This window comes from Eptesicus fuscus, chromosome 3 (genome assembly GCF_027574615.1).
Source record: "Eptesicus fuscus isolate TK198812 chromosome 3, DD_ASM_mEF_20220401, whole genome shotgun sequence".
In the NCBI taxonomy this organism is placed as follows: Eukaryota; Metazoa; Chordata; class Mammalia; order Chiroptera; family Vespertilionidae; genus Eptesicus; species Eptesicus fuscus.
Genome location: NC_072475.1, coordinates 46,886,518 through 46,913,199, shown reverse-complemented (window position 1 = coordinate 46,913,199; position 26,682 = coordinate 46,886,518). Strand labels below are relative to the sequence as shown.

Here is a 26,682-nt window from a genome sequence, read left to right as displayed (position 1 = left end):
TCAGAAATGACATTATTTCTATAATGTTAGCTACTTGCAAATCTCTATTAGCATAATTTTAAAGACTTGATTCAAAAGCTAACTACTCCATAAAACACTTTTCCATTGTTGCCTCAGGATGTCCTTTCTTTTTTCTGAATTCTCAAAGAACTGTGAACTTTAACTCATCACTTTCTATCTTGAGTTATGATTAAACACCATAACTCTGTGCCCATCCCCTTTTAGACAATACTAGTAAGCACCATTAAAGTAACACTCATGTTTGCCTGTCTCCATATGTCTCTAACATCTAGAAAGGTAACTTGCATCTAATAGGTACTTAATGTATGTTTTCCACATAAAGCAAACTTTCCTTGAATAATCCTGGCCTCAAGTCATATTTTGTTCATTTTATCTACTTACAAGAGAATACCCTCTGTTATTTTCCATCTGTCCAAAGCTGATCTTCTCCATGAAACCTTTATAAATACCTATCCTAAACCTTTGGAGATTCCAATATGGTCATAGCTTGGATTGTGGTGATGGCAACAGAAATGTATACATAGGTCCAAACTCACCAAATTGCATACATTAAGCATGTGCAGTTTTTTGGTATACCTCAATAAAGCTGGGGGGAAATCTTTTAGAAATAACAAAATGTAGAGACCTGGAGCTTGGATTCTAATCCAGTAACAAAATTGACTAGTTATTGATATGGGCAGAATACTTAATATTCCTGTGTCTCAATTTCCTAATATGGAAATAATAATAGCATTTACTTTACAGGGTTATATTTTTTCAATGTGGATTAAATGAGTTAAGACAAAGTTCATAAAATAGTATTGCCAAGCACTCAATAAAAGTTCATCATTCCACATTTTTATCATGGTTTATAAAGATCATTTGGTAATGATTATTTATCAATTGGTGACATATGTTTTATTTTTTATAGGAACTTAAATTTAAATTAAGTATTAATTAATTTTAAGGGGCATATCTTGTTTTCTTTAACTATGTGATAACTTTGATTATTGAGCATATTTTAAATTACAAGAACATAGCTAAGTACTTTCTATAAATATTTTATTCAATGTGATAACAGTATAAGTTAACTACTATTTCCATATTAAAGATAAAGCAGAATAAAAACAAATATTTAGCGAGATTAGTAAGTATTAAAATTGTCTAAGCTAGGAAGTAGTAGAGCTAGGATAGTTCTTGAAGGCAAATATAAGTTAATTTATATGTTTCTCAAAGTGCTTAATATATGTTCATTAACACATTTTTCCTTATTGCCATGTAGGCTTTGCTATGATATTTGAAGCATATATACTTGGTGTTATTACTTTTCATTTTTAATATACTTTAATACAGAGAACATACTTTTCACCTTTAACATGCTTTTAAAAAAAGTTTATCTTATTTTAAAATAAATCCTTCTTTCACATCAATGACAAGAACATAATATACTTACAGTATATATATATATATATATATAATGCAAAATAGGCCAGGATGCCATAATGGGTCATGACTGGACAGGAGGAGGTTGCGCGCGCAGGTGAGGCCCAGAGCAGAGATGGAGACAGAGACAGGGGAGCCTGATTGAGCCACCGCAGCGGCTCAGGTAGCTCCAGAGTGGACAGAGGCAGGGGGGCTGGGGGATGCTGCAAGTCAGGCACAGGTCCTGGCTCCCCGCAGGGTGCCTCCTTGCATGGCGGGAGGTGGGGCACCTCCTCGTGCCATTTCAATTGCGCACTGGGCCTCTAGTATTTTAATAAAAGTAGAGACTTTTTTTTTTTTTACTGTTTTCCATGCTTTTGTGTTAATGTATATCAACTTACATTTAGCTTTTAGCTATGTTACATTTATGTGGGTTGATGCTGTTTCCATATGATCCTACTAGTGTTGAAAGAAATGCCAAAGAACTTTTCTACTTGATTTATCAAAGTAGAAAATGGGACTTAGACAGATGAGGAACATGACAATATTGCTCAGTCAGCGAGGAGAAGAGAGGGACAGAACCTAAATTCTAAGTTCTCACTATTGTGCCCTTTTAGCTAAGCTATGCTACCTTCTGTTTACAAATAAATGTCATGATTTTCACATCCTAACCCAGTCCACCTGCTATGTGGTTTTGAACCAGTGCTTTCTGTTTACCTTTTAATGCATGTTCCCCAATAAAAAGCAAATGGGAAGACATGCAAATTGAAAAAACTTGAAGAAGTACAAGCCCTGTGCTATGCATAGTGCAATTTCCCACCTCTGTGCTTTCCCAATGCCCCCAAATGTCTTTTCTCCACATGTATTTAAAGCAGCACTACTGAAAATGAGGTCAACGGATGGGAGTCTGACTAAGAAATGTTTGTCACCCTGTGATGAGACAAATACAGAGAGTATTTAGAACAAATTACAGCAATTTAATAGAGTAATTTATCCTTGCTAAATCTGATAATGGTAAAACTTGGGTCTTCCATTTTTTTTTTTAATTTCACTTTCTTAATAACTTATTTTAATTATACTCTATAAAAATACTGATCTCCAACAGACTGGGCAGGAGTCTTTCATAACAAAAAAACCTGAGAGGCATGCTTTAGGGTCCAGGTTCAAGTGCCACCAATTCTTCCATGAAGCATTCCTGATGTTCCTGATGAACAGAGCTTTTAAATTTTTATAACATTTGAGCTAAGAAAGCCTCTCTCATGCCTCTTAATAATTCTCGCTATGTTACTAATTATCTGTGTTTTTCTTCTCTCTTCTGAATAATTACAACCTCTTGGATGACAAATTATGTATATGTAACACCTCATAATTGGCATATAATTCATAAATTCACATTAAATATATGGACAGATGGATTATTTGTTCATACGTATTCACAGGCTTAGACAGAGGAGAAGTTAAAAAAAATATATAAAGGGAGCATCCTTTCCTGAAGTTGGATAGGGAAAGGAGTGGGAGCACAGTTTAGACACTGCCCAATTCCACATTTTATATATTAATACTAGTAGCCCATTTGCAGGAAGAATCCTGCAAGCGGCCGCTGTGGCCGCATGCGCTGCAGCTGCTGCCACCGTTGCAGGCACTGCGTGAGCCTGCACCTGCGGGCCACTGCCGCCCGCCCCGCCCCGCCCCACCCTGCCTGGGCTTTCCCTCTGGCAGCCACCTTGCTTTCCACTTGTCCTCCCTCTTCCTTCTAAGTTGTCTTCAGTCTTTACTCCTCCCTCTCTCAGTGTATGCAAATTAACCGCTATCTTTGTTGGGTAATTTGCATACACACCCTGATTGGCTGATGGGCATGGCTTGGGTGGTGGGCGTGGCTTAGGCGTAGCGAAGGTGCAGTCAATTTACATATTACTATTTTATTAGGTAGGATTTAGACTTGAATACACACAAAAGCCCCTATTTCTGCATAATAAAAAGCTAATAAATGATCAAAAATTAAGTTTTAAATCAAACGTATCTCATGAGACTCTGAAGTACCCCTGAGATTTTATTACAAGCCAAACAGATATCACACTATGGCAGTCTCCCACAAAACAACTTTCAGAACACTCAGTTGTGTGCATATGGATACCAACTCCAATGCATGCAGACTCCAGTCCTTTACCATTGGAGCTGATAATACTCCTACTTACTAATTAAGGAAAATAGGGCAGGAAATTTACTTCAGAAGTCAACTCTGGGACCCACTCACCGAAGTATTCATCGGCAGGTGGATTTTCCATGTCATACAGCATCTTCTTGGTCAGGTGCTCCAGTTCATCTTCAGGGCGGAATGAGGGTGGACCAGCTTGAGGACCCTTTGATCCTGTTTGTCCACTCTGTAAAGCAGAAAACATAAAGTCATTTAAATGCAACCTAGACATCAACCAAGAATATCCAATCATGTTCGCGTTGTAAAGAAAAGAGCATTGGATATGGCTATTAGGAGACCTGGGTTTTAGACCTGTTTTTATCAGTTTTGTGTCTAATCTTGGACACAGCACTTGATTCACATGCATCATCTATCATGCTTTAGAAATCCATGTGTACAACAGACTCTACTTCATTCAACAATTGCTAGGAGTCACTGTGTACCAGTTGTATGTTTATCAAAATGATAGATACATAGAGCCTCCATCTTATGGTGCTTATAGTGAAATAAAATGAGAGATAAAGATACATCAAAAATGAAAGATAAAACAACTGTAGAAAGTGCACCATCAGGGTACAAATGCCACCTCTCATATAGCCTGAGAGGAAGAATTCCAGAGAAGAGGTGGTAACAGACTAGGATACATTCAGCTAAAAGAGGTTCCTCACATTAAGGTGGCATAAGGAGCTTCTGGAGCTGTGTATTTCTGGAATATTTATAATGTTTGAGATAGAAAATGAGACACATCTATTGAATACAGGTGTCCAGAAGGTGAAGGGCCTTGTGTTCCAGTCAAGGAGATTGAATAATGTTTTTCTTACCAGCACTACAACCAGCTAGATATCAAATGGGAAAGGTAAATCAGTAGCATTGATACCGGGCTGGTGTTTTACTCAGTGGGTGAGCCAGGATTCTAGCAACGTAACGGAATCAAGAGCCAGGTGAAAGACACTTCAGGTGACCAACCAAGAGTCCAAAGTAAGTGGAGAAAGAAAGACCAGATGCTAGATGTAAAATTGTTTGTGCTGTGTAAGTAAAAGGGAATGTAGTATATTTTCCTTTGCTATATGATGACTTGGACCATTTCTAATATCACACTCCAACATCTTGAATCAAAGTATTAAGAATAGAAAGACTGTTATAGAAGATTTAGATGATGATGTCCACTATGGCTACTGGGCATAGATGAGAATGGGAATGTTTTTCCTTTATGTTTACAGATTCTTAAAAAGGTTGACCAAGAGTTTCTCCTTTCATGAATAGTTTATAAGAATTACCACAACAAAACTTGCATATTCATTCACCAGTTATCTTCATTGTACTGAAAGATACACTGATGTGAAAATCCAGTAAATTATAAATCTATGTACTAATGTTTTATTCTTACTACCAACATTTATTGCAGCAACTCCAAGATGGATATTGATTATTTGTGTGATATCTAAGCTATGAAATGCCTTCTAAACATATGTAAAATTGTTAATTGCTACCTATTTGGCCTTTTCTCTATAATTATCATCCATTTTTAGGTTTTTAAAAATGTACAGAAAGTCAGACATGCAAAAGGCTGAAAATGCCAGTAATTTTTTTATGTTTGTCTCTATCCTTACACCTGGAGTTTTATTTCACTGTGGGACAATTTGGATTGGAGATACAAAGCAGTGAATAAACTATGACACTGGCCAAGTGACAGAGAACAAAACTAGAGCTACCTGCCAGCATCCTAAGAATCATTACCTCAGTCTACTCATTGTGAGACAAGAAAATTCACACCCAAAAATGTAGGGTAGGGCTAATTGTAATAAAGTCAGGACAAGAGCCCATCTTAGAATCACTCATTTATTCAATAGACAATAAATGTTAAACTTAGGGCCTCCTCTGCAATGCAAATACTGTCTGCCCAATACAATTGGTGTGAGAATTAAAGGAGCTAATATTAATGGTGCTGGCTATTCTAATCTAAATCAACAACTATTCAAGAAAACTTGATAATTCTTGCTTCCTGGTATAGGGTGGACCTTCAGGGCATAGACACATTTCATCATTGTTTGAGCCTAATATCTGCTTTCCTTTACCGTAAAGGCAGCAAGAATGCTGTTTGTCCTCTGTACATCTAAGCAACTCAGATTTTACCCTTAGCACTTGTATTTCAAGCATAACTCCAATTTCAGAGTACTTACCTTGTCAGCATTTCACAGATTTTAATAAAAACATATTATTCATTTTATTTGTCAAAAACTCCTTCCTATTTGCTTGTGATACTGTTTCTGAAATAACACATTCGGAATGACTGTTTTCTTTAAGATTCTAATCTCATAATGCTGTTCTTGGGTTGCTGATATTTCTTACCAAGAATGATCCCAAGAGATCATCTCTTTCAATGTTTCTGAAAGTTGTTTGGCTATAGAACTCCCACTGCCCGCCCTCCTCTCCCGCCCCTCCCCAACACCCACCCAATGCATAATACTTAACATTCAAGGACTGCATATTGGTAAAAACACGGGTTCAGGGTTCATTATTTCCAGTTGCTTCTCATACCAAAGAGGATGTAGTCCAGGACTTTCTTCAGGTTTCAAGCCCCATAAGTAATCATTTAGAGTTTTGCTCACTGGGATAAAAAGACACCCCCGGCCTTTTAATTTCTTTCTCTCAGTAGTGCTTTAGGACTCAATATGTCCTAAAAAAATGAAATACTGTCATTTCTAATAAGTAGTTCATAGCATTGCATCTGAGTAATAGACCATACTTAAAAATGTGTGTGGTAGGGGGCAGGAAGGAGATGAGTTGCATCATTTTATTTTTTCAAAAGTAGAAGGGTGAATAGTATCAGCAGTCTATTCATTGTGGCATCATAATAATTCCTCATATTGTGTGCCCCTTTTCAACATGCCCACCTTCACACACATGGAATCTACAACAGCCCCATGTGATCTGTGGTCCCATTTTATGGATGAAAGAATTGAGGCTCAGAGAAGATAAGTGATCAACCCTGTGAGAAGTTCCACCACCAAAAAACAGTGAGCCCTGACTGAAACCAGGTGTGCTGAGTTTGTGTGTTTCTGCAACACTTCAATGCCACTCAGCATCCCATTATCTTCCTCTCCAGGCCCTTCTAACTCTATTATTCTATAATAACTTGGATGTTTACCTTCTAACTCGGTTAAGCAAAGGTATTTTCAGAGTGGAAGTTTACTACTAAATAGTGAAACAATAGCACTTCAAAACAAATACAAACAAAGCCTCTAGCCTTTTCTAAGAAAAAGACAGTCTTATAAGTATCAATATTAATCACTATTATGTGTGTTCTTTGAAATGCTTAAAGGTGAAATACATTACATGACCCACAGATGAGAGTTATTGAGAAAGAGATTTCATAGGCCTCCTTTAAAATCCCTTTAACACCTTTTCTAAGAAATTGCAAAGTGCTAAGCACTATCATTATAAAGTCAAATTATTCAGGATTCCTGCTTCTGACAACTCACAGTTTAATAAAAAGGAGACATTAAAAAGGAAAAGAGAAAAAAGACATGAAAATAGGTAATTACAATAAAGTGCAAATACTAAAACACAGGTATGAATTCAGTGTTCTGAGATGGGAGAAAACTGCCAAAAAGCAGAAGCCCTCTTAGTTTGATCTTGAAGGATAAATTGGATTTCACCAGATATTAGGAAGGAAGGAAGGAAGGAAGAAAGGAAGGAAGGAAGGAAGGAAGGAAGGAAGGAAGGAAGGAAGGAAGGAAGGAAAGAAGGGAGGAAGGAAGGAAAGAAGGGAGGGAGGAAGGAAGGAAGGAAGGAAAGGAGGAAGGGAGGAAGGGAGGAAGGGAGGAAGGAAGGGAGGAAGGAAGGGAGGGAGGGAGGGAGGGAAGATATTAGCAAACATCTCAAACACTAAGGCATTGCAATGATACCTTTAAAATGCTACCAGACATCATGGTATTTGTGAGTAATTTAATGGCTAATGTGCTCACCGAAGTCTGTTGCCTCTTCCTTCTGTGCACACAGCTAGACTACATTAGGGGCAGCTGTATGAGGTGCAAGAAGGAAGGTGCTGACCCTGTGGAGAGGAGCCAGCCACTGACCAGAGTGGCCTGTCTCAAACTGTTACTTACAGAAGGAAACAGGACAGAAATATGTTGAAAGATTAATGGCTGAAAATGATGGGACAGTGGTTTACAACCTATTTATGTTTTTCTATGTTTTCCTTCTTCTACAATGAAGATCTTATAGGAAAATGTTCACAATCTGCAACTGGTTCTTCTCTGCCATGGTTCTTCTCTTCCTAGGGTCCCAGATGATGATCATTCCAGGGAGGGCTTAATATGAATATTTCAGCTAATTCTGGATCTAGGTAAAAGTAACGTGTGAGAATGTGCAAAAGTGAGGACTGTTTCTGCAAGCAAAACACACATGGGCAGTGCTGCTGTTGGTCAGTGCTGCTCAGCCAGAACCGGGCTCAGGCTGGCAAGTGCAGCGGGAGTGGTGGGAGCCTCTCCCACCGCCTTGGCAGTAGGACATCCCCCAAGGGGTCCTGGACTACAAGAGGGCGCAGGCCAGGCTGAACTCCTCCCCTCTCCCCCAGTGCACCGGGCCTCTAGTATTTATATAAAACTTCATGGTATTCTTACATAGGACAAGTACAGAGACCCATTTATCTCTCTAATCTTAGCTTTGCCTTCAAATTGTCCCATAATTCTGATCTATTCCCCGAGCCTTATTATCTTTATATGCAAAATGATGTTTGCAAAGATTCCTTTGATTCTACTCTATCATACTTTTATGTCCATAATGTGCAGGAAACATATCATTATAGATTTTTATAGTGAAATTACAGATACTAATAACACGGCCACTTTATAATCTATAAAAAGTTACATTGATGCCCTAACTGGTTTGGCTCAGTGGATAGAGTGTCAGCCTACTGACTGAAGGGTCCCAGGTTTGATTCCGGTCAAGGGCATGTACCTTGGTTGCGGGCACATCCCCAGTAGGGGGTGTGCAGGAGGCAGCTGATCGATGTCTCATCGATGTTTCTAACTCTCTAACCCTCTCCTTTCCTCTCTGTAAAAAAATCAATAAAATATATTTTAAAAAGAAAAAGTCACACTGAGTAAGTGGAAACCTCATTATTACAGAGATTTCCATTTACAAGAGGACTTGAATCACTTGTCAGCATCTTGCGAAACAATCTAGAACTTCATTCAGCATTCTGAATCTGAGTAAGCAGCTGGCAGTTCACAGGTTTCTGCAGCCTACTGAACTTTCACTACATGCTGGGCATGAGATCAAGAACATCCAAAGGTGAACTATCTTCTACCACTATGCTCCTTGGGTGGAGAAAGAAGAATTCCACTGCCCCACCTAAAGAGAAAAGGGAGCATGGTAGATAGCCAGCACTAATGTGCATACAGGGACACCCCCCTGGGAGAACACTCACTGCCTTGAATCTTTGTTATCAACAATGTAACTATCTATACTAATAAAAGGGTAGTATGCTAATTAGACCCGACGTCCTTCCTGACAAAGCTGCCAGCTCTGAGGCCCTGAGAGAGCCACGGTGAGCCAGAAGTCCTGCCTGTGTGCATGAGCTGTACAGGAAACACCTTTTCTGACCACTCATTGACTAAGCTTGCAGTATGCCACTCGCTTGGGTAATAACAATCCAAGAAAATGATCTAGGGTTTTTCCACCACACTCCTGGAGGAGAAAATGGAGGTCCGCTGCTGGCGGGGCTAAGAAATGTCATATACTGCCCTACCTGGTTTGGCTCAGTGGATAGAGCCTCAGCCTGCAGACCGCAGGGTCCCAGTTCGATTCTTGTCAAGGGCACAAACCTAGGTTGCAGGCTCTTCCCTGGCCAGGGCCCAAGTCAGGGCTCATGTGGGAGGCAACCAATTGATGTGTCCCTCTCACATTGATGGTTCTCTCTGTCTTTTCCTCTCTCTTTCACACTCTCTAAAAATCAATGGAAAAATATCCTCAGGTGAGGATAAAAAAAAAGAAAGAATTGTCATATCCTATGAAAGAAACATCTTAAAAATGCCTAAAGAAAGTTGTCATTTTTTCATGGTGAAGAAACTGGAGTCCATGTTGATGAAAACACCTTGGTAGCTGCGGGGGCCGAGGGCCAGCAGCTGCAGTGGCCGGCAGTGGCAGCAGCAGTGGGGTGATGGGGGCAGTGCCTTCCCCAGATCGTCCAGTTGCCTCCCGCAGAGGGAGGCCAGACTGCAGCTTAGGCCTGCTCCCCCGGTAGCCGTCAGTAGGACATCCCATGAGGGCTCCAGGACTATGAGAGGGGGCAGGTGGGCTGAGGGACCCTCCCTCCCCCGCGCACACATTTTTGTGCACCAGGCCTCTGGTACTATGTAATAAAAGGCTAATATGAAAATTGACAAAACAGCAGAACAACCAGTTGCTATGATGTCACTGACCACCAGGGGACAGATGCTCAATGCAGGAGCTTCCCCCTGGTGTTCAGTGTGCTTCCACAGGGGGAGCGCCACTCAGCCAGAAGCCAGGCTCATGGCTGGAAAGCACAGAAGCAGTGGCGGGAGCCTCTCCTGCCTCCGCAGCAGTGCTAAGCCATCAGTCGGACATCCCTGAGGGCTCCTGTAGTGTGAGAGGGCGCAGGCCAGGGTGAAGGACCACCCCCCCTCCGACCGAGTGCACAAATTTTGTGCACCAGGCCTCTAGTTTAATATATGTGGTAAGAATCCACCTTACAAAATGGCTCCACAAAAGCTTTTGTGGGACTCTAATATGGACCTCAGGGTGGATCATTTTCACCGGTGAGTCCTTACCTGCTGTTGATTTCCTCATTACATAGTGCCAGAAACTTGAACTTACTGCAAATCTGAACCTCATCAGAAAAGTACAGCCCAGAAAGATAAAATACCTGGAAAAGGAGGCCAAGATATTCAGAAACATTACATGATAATGAATACTCTATCTCTCCGGGTCCCAGAGCTGCTCATTTTTCTTGTCCATTTGTAATGATGTACAAGAGATTCCTCTCTTGGATGGAAATAACTTCAATTATGTGTTCTTGAAAAAAGAAACATAGAAATTATCTTCTTTCAAAAGGTAGAATTAGCCCCATTTTGGAGCTGAAAGCCTGCCAGAAAAAATATATTTCTGATATTTTTCACTCCCCCCACCTCATATTTAACTGTGTCAAGTTTGCAGATTGCAATTTCCTGAGGCTTCTTCTACTTTGCCTCACGGAATTATCCTACTCTCTCCTCAATGTCACACTGTTTAATGGAAGGAGCACCTACTCTGACCAAGGGGAGAAAGTTTGCTGGACATCCTTTCTGCTCCAGGTAAACCACCTATTAACAATTAGAAACCCATAAGGGAACATTCCCCACTGCTTCATGGGAGTAGAACAGCATACTCTTAGTTCTTCTAATCATAAGTTCCATTTTCTTGGAGAATAGTCAGTGCACAATGAAGACCAAGGATTTTGACTTTAAAAGTTTGATTCTAGCTTTGAAATAGATAATAATGAGTCTTCAACTTTCATAAGCTTGATTTTCTTATAACCTCTTTTTCATATTCCCTTCTCATGCTAGATATTGATTCCTCTAAATCACCTTCCCTAAGCCAAACTTGAAAGCATAGCCCAAAAATGATGATTCTGAGTTACAGCATGGTGAAATTGCTGGATGTTACTGCAGCCAAGGGAAAGTACTGGGTGTCCAGTAAGGGGTCTATAGTGTTTGCACACCAGGGTGCTAAAATGATGTGGGCTGAGCTGAGAGAAAGTGGCCCCTCTCCACACCCACTTCTCTCAGTTTCCATGTGTCAAGGCAGCCTCAAGAATGGTGGGCTTGGAGCATGCCTGTTTCTAGGCCTACTGTCCAGGAAACCAAAGTTCACATTTCACTGCTCCTTCTCTCTTTAGTCCCAGGCAGACCCTCCTTAATGAAGAAAGCAAGTTGTCTCTGTGGGATGGTAAGATTTCTCTCAATTTGCTCTCTTTCCATCTTATATTGTCCCTATCCTACCTAATAATAGACAAAATGCAAATTGACCATACCTCCGACACACACATAAGCCACGCCCACGAGCCATGCCCACCATCCAATCAGAGTGAGCATGCAAATTAACCCAAATCAAGATGGCTACAGCCACAGAGAGCAAGGTTTCCTAGGTAACAGAGGAAGCCAAGCTTTCCGCCTGCCCTTGCCAGGCCTAAGCCTCCACTCAAGCTACAAAGTTTCAATTATAGAAGGTAAACAAATTCAAACAGAAATGGTGGCAGAATGGAGCTTGAGAGAGCAGGCCAGGGTTGCTGCCGGCAACAGGGGAAGCAAAGCGTTCCGCACACCTTGGCCGGGCCCAGTCCTCCGCATAAATGGCTGCCGACCGCGGAGGGAGCCCCAGGCTTGGCTCCGCTTCAGGCTACAAAGTTTCAATTGTAGAAGGAAAATAAATTCCAGATACCAGGGCCTCCACTTGGGTTGCCAGGGGGCGTGGCCGGCCTGCAAACCACGACAGGCCCCTTGCTCAGGCTGCCCTGTGTCCCAAGGGAACCCCACCCTGATCAGGGACACCCTTCAGGGCAAACCAGCTGGCCCCCACCCCTGTACCAAGCCTCTATCCTATCTAATAAAAGAGTAATATGCAGATTGATCATCACTGCAACACACAATATAGCTGCCCCCATGTGGTCAAAGATCCTGCCCCCATGTGGACACAAGATGACCACCACAAGATGGCCAGCAGGAGAGGGCAGTTGGGAGGCACCCTGCCTGCAAGGGAGGACAGTTGAGACGGACCAAGCCTGCAAGGGAGGGCAGTTGGAGGTGATCAAACCTGCAGGAGAGGGCAGTTAGGGGTGACGAGGCTGGCAGAGGAGGGAAGTTGGGGGTAAACAGGCTGGCAGCAGAGTGGTTAGGGGGCGATCAGGCTGGCAGGCAGAAGCGGTTAGGGGCAATCAGGAAGGCAGGCAGGCAAGCAGTTGGGAGCCAGTAGTCCTGGATTGTGAGAGGGATGTCTGATGCCCGTTTAGGCCCGATCCCAGTGGGCCTAAACGGGCAGATGGACATCCCTGGAGGGGTCCCAGATTGGATAGGGTACAGGCTGGGCTGAGGGACAATCCCCCTCCGTGCACGAGTTTCGTGCACCGGGCCTCTAGTAAGAGACTATAAGAAGCTATTTCCACAATACTATAGCTAAAAATTGCAAGCATTCCCCCTCCTTCCATTAATTAGGCTTTATGCATGTTAGGCATAAGTGATTTGATATCACCAAGGCAAGACAATTACAGGGCATTATTTCCATTGGTAGGTTTTACCTCAACAAGACTCAAGAAATAAAAGTTTAATGAATGGGAAAAAACACACACAACTGTTGTTCAAGGCTATGTTTCCAAACCAAACCAGGTCTTGGTCTTTGCTGTATTAACCAATGTTACCACAAATAAATTTAATTTTAAAAAGTACATCAGATAATTATAAATGTATATAAATACACAGGGTGGGGCAAACATGGGCTCAAAGTTGCAAGAATGAGAAACAGAGTTTATGCTTGTATTATTATTATTTTTTTTAATTATTTCTCACAGTGTCTGGCAGTGGCTTACTCTGAGAAAATGCTTCATATTTATTTAGTTGCCTGGAATGATGGAAAGGGCTAGTGCCTCCAACATTGGGAAGAAAGATTTTATCACAAGGCACTGCTTTCCATGTATGTCCCATAGAAAAGCTATCCTTAATTAGAAGGTCTGCTTTTAATAAAGCTGTATCAAGCAGATATCATAGTTTCCCTTACCAGGTTCTGGCCCTAACTGTGGTTCTAATTCACTAGGTTCAAAACAGGGTTTTACCAATTCCTATTGCTAAATATGTTTTCATCTTTTATATATATTTTTTCAATTGTAGTTGACATTCAACATTATTTTATGTTAGCTTCAGGTGTACAGCTATTGAGATTATTTCACAATCCTTGCCATTATTATGTTTTAAAAGGATGATACTAAAATAATACATCTAGGAAGAAGATCTGATTTTGGGTGGTGGGAACACAATGCATTATAAAGATCATGTATCATAGAAATGTACACTTGAAACCTATAGGATCCTATCAACAAATGTTACCCCAAATAAATTTAATTTTAAAAATTATATTTGATAATTACAAATGTATATAAATATACAGGGTGAGGCAAACATGGCTTCACAGTTATGAGTATGAGAAATAGAGTTTATGCTTGTATTATTATTTCTTAATTACTGTATTATTTCCCATATGAACAACTGTAGACCTACTTTTGCCCCATACTGTATAGGCAAGAATGTCAATGTGTGTGTCTGTGTAGGAATAAAAAGCAAATACTAGAAGGAAATATACCAAAAAGTAACAGCTCATGTGGACCAAGGGGATTATAAATAATTTATATATTTTCTTTATAATTTTTAAATGATGTAAATAAAATATAGTCACAAATGGATGACCTTTAAAATATAATAAATATCTATATAATAAAAGCCTAAGCAACCATTACAGTGGAACAGCCAGAATGACTGGTCACTATGATGTGCACTGACCACCAGGGGGCAAACACTCAATGCAGGAGTTGTCCCCTGGTGGTCAGTGCGCTCCCACAGGGGGAGCAGCGCTCAGCCAGAAGCCGGGCTCATGGCTGGCAAGCGCAGCTGCCATGGTGGGAGCCTCTCCCACCTCCACAGCAGCACTAAAGAGCAGCAAGATGGAGGGCGGTAAGGAGCAAAAGGTCCTGGACTATGAGAGGGCACAGACTGGGCTGAGGGACCCCTCTAACCAGTGCACGAATGTGGTGCACTGGGCCTCTAGTCCATTATAAAACATGGGTTTTCAACCTTTTCTTTGGCATTTTCAGGTATGAAGGCAAGAGAAAATGGAGAACCTGAAGGGAGGACAATTTGATGAAAACACACACACACACACACACATACACACACAAACAACAAAAAACAAAGGCACCTAGATTTTCAGTCTGATAGGCACAGAAACACTTTCCTACTATATGAGCTGTTTCTATCTAGTAGGCTTGGCAGATGCCTGAACGTGACACCCCATGCTGAGATAACATGCAAATCTGTTTTCGGTTTTAATATGCAAACATGATGCTTGGCACATCACTTTCCATGGCTGAGGTAAATTTCTGTTTTTGAGTTTTTCGTGGGAAATGCCCACCAGCAAACAAATGGTTAACTCCCCCTATTTCACCTGACACAAGGTGGTTTTCATTTGAGTCAGAAAGTTTCTTGCTCAGCGATCCAAGTCACTTCGGATGCAAAGAGAGGGCATATTCTTTGTTCAATAGCAATGCCATCTGTAGCAACAATTCATAACTCTCACAGGTGCATTGTTCACATTGGATTTCTGGGCTTTGGAGGGGATGCAGGCAAAGTGTCTAAGTGAGAATAACAGAGAAAACATTTGCTTGACCTGTGAAAATCTAATCTAAGCAACAACATGGTGAGAAGATTAGCTTCTGGCCTGAGACAAAGGAAAGAGGTAAATGTCCTTGCTTCCAAAATTCCAAAAGTGCAGAATACTGTGTCTCTGGTGAAATCCACATTAAATTGTCCACCAATACTAGTAGTTAGGCATGAAGCCAGTCCTCAAGATATGTGAGATATATCCAGTTCAAGGAATATATAATCCAATCAGGAAATCAAGGCACATGAGGAAGGAATGAAGAGCAAAACTCAGTATGATGATACTCAGTGTGGCTCAGACACTTAAGAGAACAAGATTTCAGGGCGACCTGCTTGGGTTTGGATCCCACCTCCATCACGTACCAATTACTAGTATGTGACCCAGGGCAAGATGTTTCATTTTACTAAGTATTAGTTGCTTAATCTATAAAATGTGGTCAATAGGATTTGACCCATGAGTTAAAATGTGATGGTCACATAACCCATTTACTGCCTGCACTGACTGACACACTATCCTTAAAGATGTATGTAACTATATGTTAGGTTGTATAAATATCATGTGAACATGTCAATGGATGATAGCATACAGAGGAAAGAGAATACATAATGAACTAAAGCATGCCAAACACAGGCCAAGAGGAAAAGGGGCTTGAATTAGAACTTGAAGGAAAGAGAAAACCTTTCACATTTCTATGCTCCCTTACAGACAAGAAGGAACCCTGGTGCAACACTCCGATACACTAGATTTAATTCAATACTTTCTGCAGCATAAGAGCTTTTTTTTTGTATAAGGAAATAAATCAAGTTAGTGGTTTTGTTAAGTGACTATGTTAAGTGACTTAGCCAAAATCACACTCATAGTAAGTGGCAGAGCCAAGAGGTAAACATGAGTCTTCTGATCCAAGCTCAGTGTTTTTCCACTAATTTACAGCTGGCTTTATATACTCATTTAGAAATACGAAACTTACATGATACTATCATAAAGGTTAATCAAGACAGTCAACCTCACTGATTAAAGCATGATGCTAATTATACCAGAGGCTGGAGACCAATGTGGCCCCTTTTACTTTCAGAAACATTGATTGTGGAGAAATGGAGAAAGCGTGGGCTTCGGAAGCAGAAATGCGGGTTCAAATACCAAGTGATAGCACTAATTTTGCATAACATTTCACAAGTTTTTGAAAACGTCTCTTAGCAATCGTTTTTCCATCTGTAAATAGGGTTGGGAGGGTAAGAAGGGAGAGGGAATGTCTCCATCTCAGGGCCATTGTGAGCAAAATCTAAGATGATACATGGAACGTGCTAGTATTTAAGAGGGGCTCATAACTTGTGTCAAATGCTTATAGTCTGTGAAAACCGAGCTAGGAACGTCTTTCAAATGTGGCAGGAAGGTGGATGAGGGAATGTGAAGAACTCCGTGTCATTCCTTAGCGCTGTACCAGACGGGACGAAAGAGCGTGACTTGATACCAAATCTAAAGACCAGTGGCATTTACTAGTTCTTACTGATCATCAAACATGATTCAAATAATAGTAATTCTATTGAGGAAATACCCTTTTCCGTAAACTCTGAAGGAGTAGAAACATATGCATTCATTTCATACGTTTGTTGATTTATGTGTATAGACTGAAAATAAAGATATACTGAGTGTACAGATGGACCAGACAATGTTCAAAATAGTTTATATTAATTAACTCATTTAATCATCACAGCGGCCCCGTCAGGTGGTTACTACTTTGATTTTACCAATGAGAAAACTGAGACACAGAGATCACCTTGGAAGTACCTAGAAACCTGGTATTTGGATCCAGTTGCCAACATCCAGAAAGTGCACGCTTAACCACCACACAAACAGCCTCAGCCTCTTCATCTATTTGCAATTTTTGTCAGAGGGATTTTATTATCTATTTATAGATTGTAACATTCAGGCGAATTTAATCGTATATTACAAAGCCTTGAACTATACAAGGAACTTTTCTTAGAGGAAATTACTGCTTTTTATGACATAGTATCTCCTCTGTGTAGAAAAATGGCAACTAAAGACATAGCCAGCTTTCTGGGTAATTCTGATGGAGGTGCACTCAGACAAGACTCTGTGCGCTATGGCCATGTTTGATGGCTTCAATAATGATTCAGCAAGAGAAGAAATGCTGCTCTAAAGATTACTTTCTTGCCCAGTCTCTGACACACACTGGAGGGTTAATACTAAATCTTAAAATACTAAAAGGAAATGATAAACAGCACTGTACTTCAAGGTGGGCAAAGGGGAAAATCATGTAAAATTCACTAATACTCTTTCATATAAAAAGCTAAAAGATAATGCCATTTCCCAGTGACCAAAGTAATTTTGTGTGTGTTTTTTGTTGTTGTTGTTGTTTTTCCTACTTGATTATGGTCTAACCATGAATAAAATTCTATGGAAGTATTCTATTCTACAAGAACTTGGCCTCTCTAAAGTGTGCCAAGCAGTAGTCTATTGGGGAGTAACTCTAGATGCCCTGTACTAACTGTGGATTTCAAGGACAGGAGACACTCTGGAGATCATTCAGTGGTAGATTAAATCCCTTTGTTAATGAAAAACAAAAACAAAAACATAGAGTCAAGGAGGGGAATTGCGTTGTCCAAGGTCACCTAAAAAGTGCATATAGAATCAAATCAGGAAAGTAGGTCTAATTCTGAACTAGTTTAGTCCTTTTTTCAACATAAAAGATCCTCTCAAAACAGTATGCATTCTTGATGCCCTATAAAGTATGCCCATTCTTGGCAACACATTTTGGGAGCTCTAATCTACATTTATGCAGCATTCTGAGATCCCGAGATGGAAGTTGCTATAAAGTGAAAATCATTGCTGTTATTCTTGGTGAGCCCACACAGACTGACAACAGCTGGCACAGATGCAGTCCACAGAGGATTCTGCCAGGCTGGACTGGTGCCATCCCTGTGAAAATCTCCTTTTCCCCGACTGAGGGTAATTCTTCTCAGTTTATACAGACTCTGCGTGCTTCTTGTTACAGGTGAGTCCAGAGTCCTCATTAAGCTGGCCTCAACCTCTCCTCTCCCCTTTGGTCTTATACATTTCAAAGAGAAATACCTCTTTTACATGGTGATAATTTGCTTGATCCAGGGCCTTATGCAATGTCTGAGGATTACAATAATAATATTATGGAGTCACTACTCTGTACAAGTGTTATCTCCTTTAACCTCTGGAATAATCCAATCACATATGTTCTTTTGCTATCCCACTTTCAGACACAGAGAAGCTAAATAACTTGCTCAAAGTCACAGAGCTGGAATAAAAAAGATTTGTATCCAACCACACTGATTCTAGAAACTGCCTCCCAAATGTTAGTAACTAGAGATTAAGATCTGAAAGGAAGGGGTCCAGAGTGTTACTCTAATCAAAATGAAATTAGTTTGATATAATTAAGTGTTATGAACACCCAAAGGGTTATTATTACACCACCATGAACATCATCAAAAACTTCACATGCTTCACTATCGCTATCATTCTAACCACCCTGGGAAGCAAGATATTGTTAGCTTTATTCTTTTTCTAATCAAGAAAGGTTATGCAGTGACTAACCCAAGTCATTTAGCAATGCCTCACCATCTTGATAATGCTTAATGTTATGGATTGAGCCTCCATCACCTCCTGAATATACAGAGAGTCTTTTGGAGAACAAGTAACTATATGTTACAGTACATAGAAAAAATTAATTATCACATTGTTTCACTTATGAAATGCAACCTAGCATGCTTTCAACCAACAGAAAAACTAAACAACTGAGGGGAATGACAGGAAAAATAATGCATTTATTCAGAGTATACTTGCTGAGTACTTACTAAGTACGAGTGCTAAAGAAATAATTGAGAGAAGATCCTGCCATCTAGGGATGTAGGAAATGTTAGACATCTGGAAATATGCAAAAGTACCATATTCAAAAGTATCCAAAGTAAAATTTTTTAATAATTGCCATAAGAACACAGAGAAAGAGATGGCTCAAATTGGGGAGCTGAAGGGACACTCACAAGAAAAGGTGACATTTTAATCAGGTCTTGGATGAAGGTGATATTTAGACATCCACAGATGTAGTAAGAATAACAATCTAGGAGAAGTCCCCAAGAGGTACAAAGAGAATCAAGTTGATCAGTTCTCATCTTTCATTTCAGATAAGAATACGTGTAACTGACCTCCAGCTCTTATGTGTCCCTCTGTGTTTCTTTGTTTGGTTCACTGTCTACATTGTGTATGAAAATGCTACTGATATTTTAGTAAAATCGAGGGAACTGTGCTGGTACAGTCAACCCGTATGTGAGGCTCCAGGAGAAGATGCCTCCATAGCAGCCCAGGACCCTGGCACAGCAGGTCAGCTTGTCCAGAGTAAGTTAGACACTACTCACTGAAATGTATGATTTTTGCTGATCTTAAAAAAAAAAAAAAAAGACTTTTAATGAGATGCTGAAGAAAATGAGCATCAAAGTGGCTGTGATGAATTCTGATACCAAAACCTCAATGTTTAGAAGAAGGCCAGGGTAGAGGAACATAAGTGCCCTAAGATTTTGCTGACACACAAGGAGTGAGGATCGTGATGGAAGCTGTTTTGGTTTGCTTGTTTGTTCACTTGTTTGTTTTTGCAGGTTCCATAGAGTTATGTGCAGTCTTTCCATAAAATCATGGCTGTAAGTTTCCAGGAGTCCTCTCTGTTTGCTCCTCAGGCATCTACGTTCCAGTGGGTATGAAGGACTGACATACAAAGCTTGCACTATCATAAAAGCCAGAATGGAAAAAAAAAAAATCAATGTGTTTTACTGTCTCTGTATCTTAACCTACAATCTCAGAGAGTAAATAGGAGTTAAGGATTTATTTTTCCAACTAAGAAATACATATACACTAATAAAAGGGTAATATGCTAATTAGCCTGGGAGATCTTTCGGGAGACCTTCTCTGATGCTCTTCCAAACAAAGTCATGGTGGCGGGGCAGAGGTAGAGGCAATTAGGGGCGATCAGGCCAGGAGGGGAGGGCAGTTGGGGGTGATCAGGCTGGCCTGGGGCGGGGGGGGGGGGAGTTGGGGGCGAAAAGGCCGGCGGAGGGGGGCAGTTGGGGGTGAGCAGGCAGGCAGGCAGAGTTGTTAGGGGCAATCAGGCAGGCAGGCAGGCAGGTGAGTGGTTAGGAGCCAGCATTCCCGGATTGCGTGAGGGATGTCCCGACTGCCGGCAGTCGGACATCTCCCAAGGGGTCCCATATTGGAGAGGGTGCAGGTCGGGCTGAGGGACAACCTCTCCCCCCATCATGCAGGAATTTCGTGCACTGGGCCACTAGTGTATATATATATATATATATATATATATATATATATATATATATATATATATATATTAGCATCCTGGTTGTTCTAGATCCCTCTTTGCCATAAATTTGCTGGGTTCTATCTATTAAGTCATTTCACCTCTTGGAGCCTGGTACCCTTAAATGGATATATCTTCAATCTCCTAATATGCATGTTTCTTCTGATAGACAATGGGAGCAGGAAAAGTAAAAGTACTCAAGTAATTTGTGAAAAGCAACATGCATAAAGGGTACACACAAATCATTATCATCTTCATTATCATTCTCATCATTTCAGAGCTACAATTTATTCAGCCAGGCACCTATTTTAAATGTTTCAAATGTCCTTCATCCTATCAACCTCCTGTTAGATAGTTATGCTCATTGCCTTTATTCAATGATGAAGAAATCACAACAGAGTTTTAGGTAAAGTGCTCAATGTATTGCAGCCAGGAGTCAAACATGACTATATTTCATGGTCTTAACTGCTATACCATGAGTGGTATTATGTGTTGCATTGGGGGTATTTGTTTTTTCTTCTTTACTTTCTAAACTTTTGGCTATGGTGGTATGTGCTCTCATACTAGAAATTTAAAATTGTATCTATTGAGCAGGCACAAGGAGGCAGGTACTGCATTAGTCACGCCTTTGATTACAAAGGTGAGGTTAATTAGAAATGCAAAATACCCCCTGGCACAATAGCTTAAATTGATGGGTAAGTGTGGCTGATCCTATTTCCTCCCTACAGAAAAGACATGGATAGAAATAGGTATACTGAAGGGCGAAAGAAAGGGTCTTTGATGAAGATAAAAACAGTGATAGGTAACCATAATTACCAACTAAAATGTGCAGGCATTGTGCTGAATGGGTGTTTTACAAATTGCAGGTAATATCATTAAATCTCCCTCTGCAAATGAATAAACAGAGGCCCAGGAAAGTTAAATGGGTCTCCTAAAGTCTTGCAGGTAGTACAAAAAGAGCCAAGACTAAAATCTATGTCTGTCTGGCCTCTAGTGTTTGTGTTCTTAACTGCCAAACTACCTCTAGGAGAGGGAGAATGATGTGGAAGAAGAGAAGAATGCTTTGCCTATTCTCTTATTCTACCTGGTTCTGACTACAGAGGTTTTGATGAGCATTTATAGAACTCATATATATTTCACACTACTATTTATCATCCCTTAAAATGTGTTATTTTTTGTGCTCAAAAGGTGCATAGAAAATTTCCAAATTGAAGATTAAAAAAACTTGGAATATTTTCTTTTGGACATTATACCAATTTAAAGGTAAAACTGGGAAATAAATTACATTTTTTCTTTAAGCAAGTAGAGCAGTCCCTTTGGAAGAAAATATTATTTTTCACTTCAAAGACTAGCATTACACTGGCAAACTTAGAGGCTTATAGGTTTAGGTTTACCAAGTTCCAATTTCCAAAGAGAAAGCCTAACCCATAGCAAACAGCAAGGAGGTTAGATCAAGAATGGGATGTCATATACTATAACGAACACTATATTCAGAAGCCAGAAGATTAGGATGTAAGTCCCAATCTGCCACATACTAGTCACATGACCTAGCATATACTATATAATAAAGAGGTAATATGCAAATTAAGCCTCATACCCTCACAAGATGGCTGCCTATGACCAGGCTGGCAGGGGGGTTAGTGAGCGACAACCAAATGACTGAACAAGCAGGCTGCATGGAGTGACCAGGCTGGTGGCAGAGGCAACCAGGCTGCCTCCACTTCATGAGGTAGGTTTGAAGATGACTGCCCTTGGGAGTAAGAGGTGACCAGGCCGATGGGGGTGGCAGTTAGGGGCGACCAGGCCATTAGGGAGGGGGTGAAGTTGGGGGCAACCAGGCTGGCAGGGTGGGCAGTTGGGGGCAATTAGGCTGGCAGGGGGGGGCAGTGAGGAGCAACTAGGCTGGAGGGGGGTGCAGGTGGGGGCGATCAGGCAGGCAGGCAGGTGAGCAATTAGGAGCCAGCGGTCCAGGATTGTGAGAGGGATGTCCGAATGCCGGCTTAGGCTGATGATTGGGCCTAAACTGGCAGTCGGATATCACCCAAGGGGTTCCAGCTTGGAGAGGGGGCAGGCTGGGCTGAGGGGACCCCCCACCCCATGCACAAATTTTGTGCACTGGGCTTCTAGTGTCATATAATCTCACTAGACCTCACTTGCCTATTCTGGACCAAATGGTCTCTGCCTCCACTTCATGAGGTAGGTTTGAAGATGACTGCCCTTGGGAGTATTATCTAAATCTTTAAGAGTTTGTCAAATGTAAATATCTTGGCTGGAAGACATGACCTATGATGAAATAGGTTTACCTGTGATTAAATGAAGGGGAAGAGGCACAGTGATTTCACAGGTCAGAGAAGCATATCCGTCTTAGAAATCTCATTCTAAATTTCCTCAGCTCACTCCCTGAGCCAAAACATGAGCTCAGATCTCCTGATATACCATCATGCGCTACACAGACAGAGTCCTAATATCTTTCTCGCTGTTTCTCTCATGTAATATCAAACCTCTTACAAACAGGTGGCATAAGGCGCTCCATGACTTTGGTTAAGTCACTTTATTCTCTGGGTCTCCATCTCCCCAGTGATTGAATGAATATGGTGAAGGGTACAAATTCCTACCAGAGAGACTTTATTAAGAAGGAGTGAGACAATAGGCTGTGAAAATGCTCTGAGAACAATAAAAAGTCAAAGGCCAGAGACAGCTGATACCTCCTCTTCAAGCCACTGTGGGGACTCAGGCACTTGCAAAACAATTGATTACACAAGCATAGGCAAATCAACTTCTCCTGCCAAAAACATGTGCTGACCTTGGTGAAATAATAGCATTTTGGCCCAAGAGGAAATTTTGTCATGTTCTTTGACTTTGATTCTGACCTTTGCAAGATGCTTGATTGGAATTCAGGAACTGAGCATCTAGAACCCAACACAGGCCCTGACCATAGTTCTCAGCCTACAGTAAGCAACTTAATCACTAGTGAGTCGAGAAGAGTTCTGCTAACACCTCCTGACCCTGAGGCACCAGGGCATACAGACTCTCTCTAGCCTGTCAGGCAGCAAAAGAGAACTGAATGCTTACTACAAGCATGGCACTGTGTTAATAGGAGGCAGGTGCTATGAGGCTTAATGAACAGATCACTTAACTGAGGTGAATATAGTGAAAATAATAAAGCGAGGATTGTAATCCAGGTTTAACTCTGAAATGTATACTTTTTGTCAGTTGAACAAAAGTGCCTGCCCTCCAGGAGCTCACAATCTAGTGGGGAAATCAGAAAGGCAACTCAATAGACTGTGAGCTCCTTGAGGGCAAGGACCGTGTTTTATTCGTTCTTGTATCTTCAGAGTCAAGCATGGTGTCTACCATGCAGAAGGTTCAAAGTTAGTGTTTGTTGAATGAATGAACCATAATCTAATGTTTCCTTCTTAAAATACTAATCCTATTATATTACTCTTCTGTGCTCACTGCTCATTGCCAGTACCGTGAGCATTGCTCAAAGGAGTCCTTTGTAGCCCTACTTTCAGAACCTCTACTATAATTCATCCCCTTCCACATCCCCTTTGCACCACCTCCATATTCACCAACCACTGTGGCATGCTGTTCAACAAATGTCTATTGAATGGACAAACAGATATGGGAAGGGAGAGGTCTGCACATATATGAGCCATGAATACAAGAATGCCTTGTAAACACCAAGGTTAGATCCATTAGGAAGCCTCACAGAAGACAATTGATTTGGGCCATCTACATCTCAAAGACTAGATGACATTGCATTAGAAAAAATCAATCTTTTTTTTTTTTTTTACTATTAATTAGACAAATGACATCAGAACAAAACGTTTTTCTTTAAATCAGAATATGAACTGTGCCAAATTCTATCTTCTCCTAAAGGATATGGGTGTAGGCCAAAAGCCCATCATATACATTATTGTTTTTCTACTCCTAAGTACTTAGGGAAAATTAAGTCTCACTTGGCATGCAGTGGCTCTCAGCAAGGTCATGGTTCTTCTGCAGTGGTGCTGGGACAGATAAGGTAAGGACTATATTTTCAAGAGAAGACACTTCAGGCATCTTTGAAAATAAGGCAACCGGTTAGCCAGAATAGCATGGGAAAATAAGGGCTTTGGTCAAGAAGTCAGAAAGTCAGTGAGAAAGTTGGAGAAGCTCCAAAGTCAGTCCTTCTACCCTTGAAGTCAGTACTAAGTGGACCATGGTTACTTCACGAGGAGGCAAGGGTTCTGCCCTTGTCGTACTGTGAGACATTGAGCATCACTCAGTTTGCTCATCTGTAAAATGAGGCAGCTGTAATAGAACTAGATAATCACCTGCAACTTGGAAAGTGAAAATGAGAAAGCATAAAGAAAAGAGATAAGCTGTAACAAAGCGTATAAATTTAAGGACTCATAAGAAAGCCCCCAAAATTCCTTCACTATCTTGACAGCAAGCACAGCTAAGAAAATTTCTTTCCTTTTAGAGCCTGACATTGAGGCTCCCACATCAGAGCATATACTAGGTGTACCAGTTAATAATGTGGATTTTTTTCAATAGATGGAGTTACACATATGTTGATATATATGCAACTTGATATGTATGCTATTTTGTTGTATTGACAACAAGCTTCAAAACTTCATATGTCAAATTTGCTGCAGGTGTTAACATCATAGATAATTTTACACTTAAAAATGTTGAATTTCGTGCCAAAAAGAGAGCATTTGCGGGAAGTTTTAATTCATTACTTTATTTTGAAGAAAAGTGCTGCTGAATACTTCGGGAACCTTATGGTGAACATGCTCCATCTGAAAATACTTGTGAACGCTGGTTTAAATGGCTTAAAAGTGATGATTTTGATGTGAAAGACAAAGAACATCCAGGTCAACCAAAAAAGTTTGAAGACCAACAATTACAAGCATTATTGGATGAAGATGCGTGTTAAACTCAAAAACAACTTGCAGAAAGTTAAACGTTGCTCAGCAAACAATTTCCGATTGTTTCCAAGCAATGAGAAATATTTTTAAGGAAGAAAACTGGGTGCCACATCAACTGAACAAAAGACAAATGGAAAACCAAAAAGTCATCAGTAAAATGTTGCGTCAACAGCACAAAAAAAGAAAGTCTTTTTTGCATCGAATTGTGATTGGCAATGAAAAGTGGATTTATTTTGAGAATCCCAAAGGCACAAAATCATGGGTTGATCCAGGTCAACCATCAACATTGACTTCAAAACCAAATCGCTTCAGAAAGAAGACAATGCTCTGCGTTTGGTGGGATCAGGAAGGTGTGGTGTATTATGAGCTTCTAAAATCAGGTGAAACCATTAATACTGATTGCTACTAACAATAAATAATCAATTTGAACCATGCTTTGATCGTGAAACGACCAGAATGTTACAGAAGATATGGCAAAGTAATTTTACTTCATGATGACGCACCATCACACACTTCAAAACCAGTTAAAGACACATTAAAATATCTTGCCTGGGAAGTATTCACCCACCCGCTGTATTCACCAGAACTTGCTCCTTCAGATTACCACTTGTTCCGATCAATGGCACACACGCTTTCTGAGGAGCACTTCAAAACTTACGAAGAACTGGAAAATTGGGTCTCTGAATGGTTTGCCTCAAAACCGGAAAAGTTCTATTGGGATGGTATCCACAAATTACCTAGAAGATGGGGAAATGTGTAGCTAGCGATGGACATTACTTTGAATAAAGCACTTATGATGTTTCTCTTGAAATTATCGTGTTTTCTTTGATTACAAAACCCAGCATTATTAACCGGTGCACCTAGTCTCTCCCCTCAGCGCAGGTACACCAGGTGTTTATGCTGTTGCCCAAGCTAAAGACTTAATGCCATGGCCTAGTATCTATGAAGATTAGAAGCACCTTTCACATCCTTGATGTTGAGGTCCCCCCCTCCTTTTTTTTTGTACTTCCTGCAAATGTCACACTGAGATAAGAGATAGAACAGAAGCAAAGCTTCTGCTAGAGCATCAATTTTTAACCTTTTTCATCTCATGGCACACATAAATTAATTACTAAAATTTTGTGGCCCACCAAAAAATATTATTTTTTGCCGAACTGACAAAAACAAGAGGTATAATTGTGATACCTTCACACAGGACCACTATTGTTGTATTGGCTGTTGTCATTTTTTAATTTTACAATATAAGGGAAAAGAGGTCTGTGCCCCTGACTAAATAGTTCTTGCGGCACACCGGTTGAAAGTCACTGAGCTAGATAAACACTGGTTGAATGTTTTACATTGCTTCTTCTTATGGTTGCCTCCAGAACATTTCCATT

General features: G+C 40.6%; 1 protein-coding gene and 1 non-coding gene across 2 annotated transcripts in view; both read right to left on the bottom strand.

Moving 5' to 3' along the window:
* Nucleotides 1-26,682, bottom strand: part of LPP (LIM domain containing preferred translocation partner in lipoma) — a 680,107-nt gene that overhangs the window by 160,063 nt on the left and 493,362 nt on the right. Inside the window, exon 10 of the mRNA XM_008151584.3 lies at nt 3,677-3,803. Within this exon, the coding sequence (XP_008149806.2) occupies nt 3,677-3,803 (127 nt within the window). The remainder of the gene's footprint in view (nt 1-3,676; nt 3,804-26,682) is intronic.
* MIR28 (microRNA mir-28) lies at nt 23,614-23,695 on the bottom strand. Its single transcript, NR_129020.2, has one exon. It is a non-coding gene; the product is annotated as a microRNA mir-28 (primary transcript).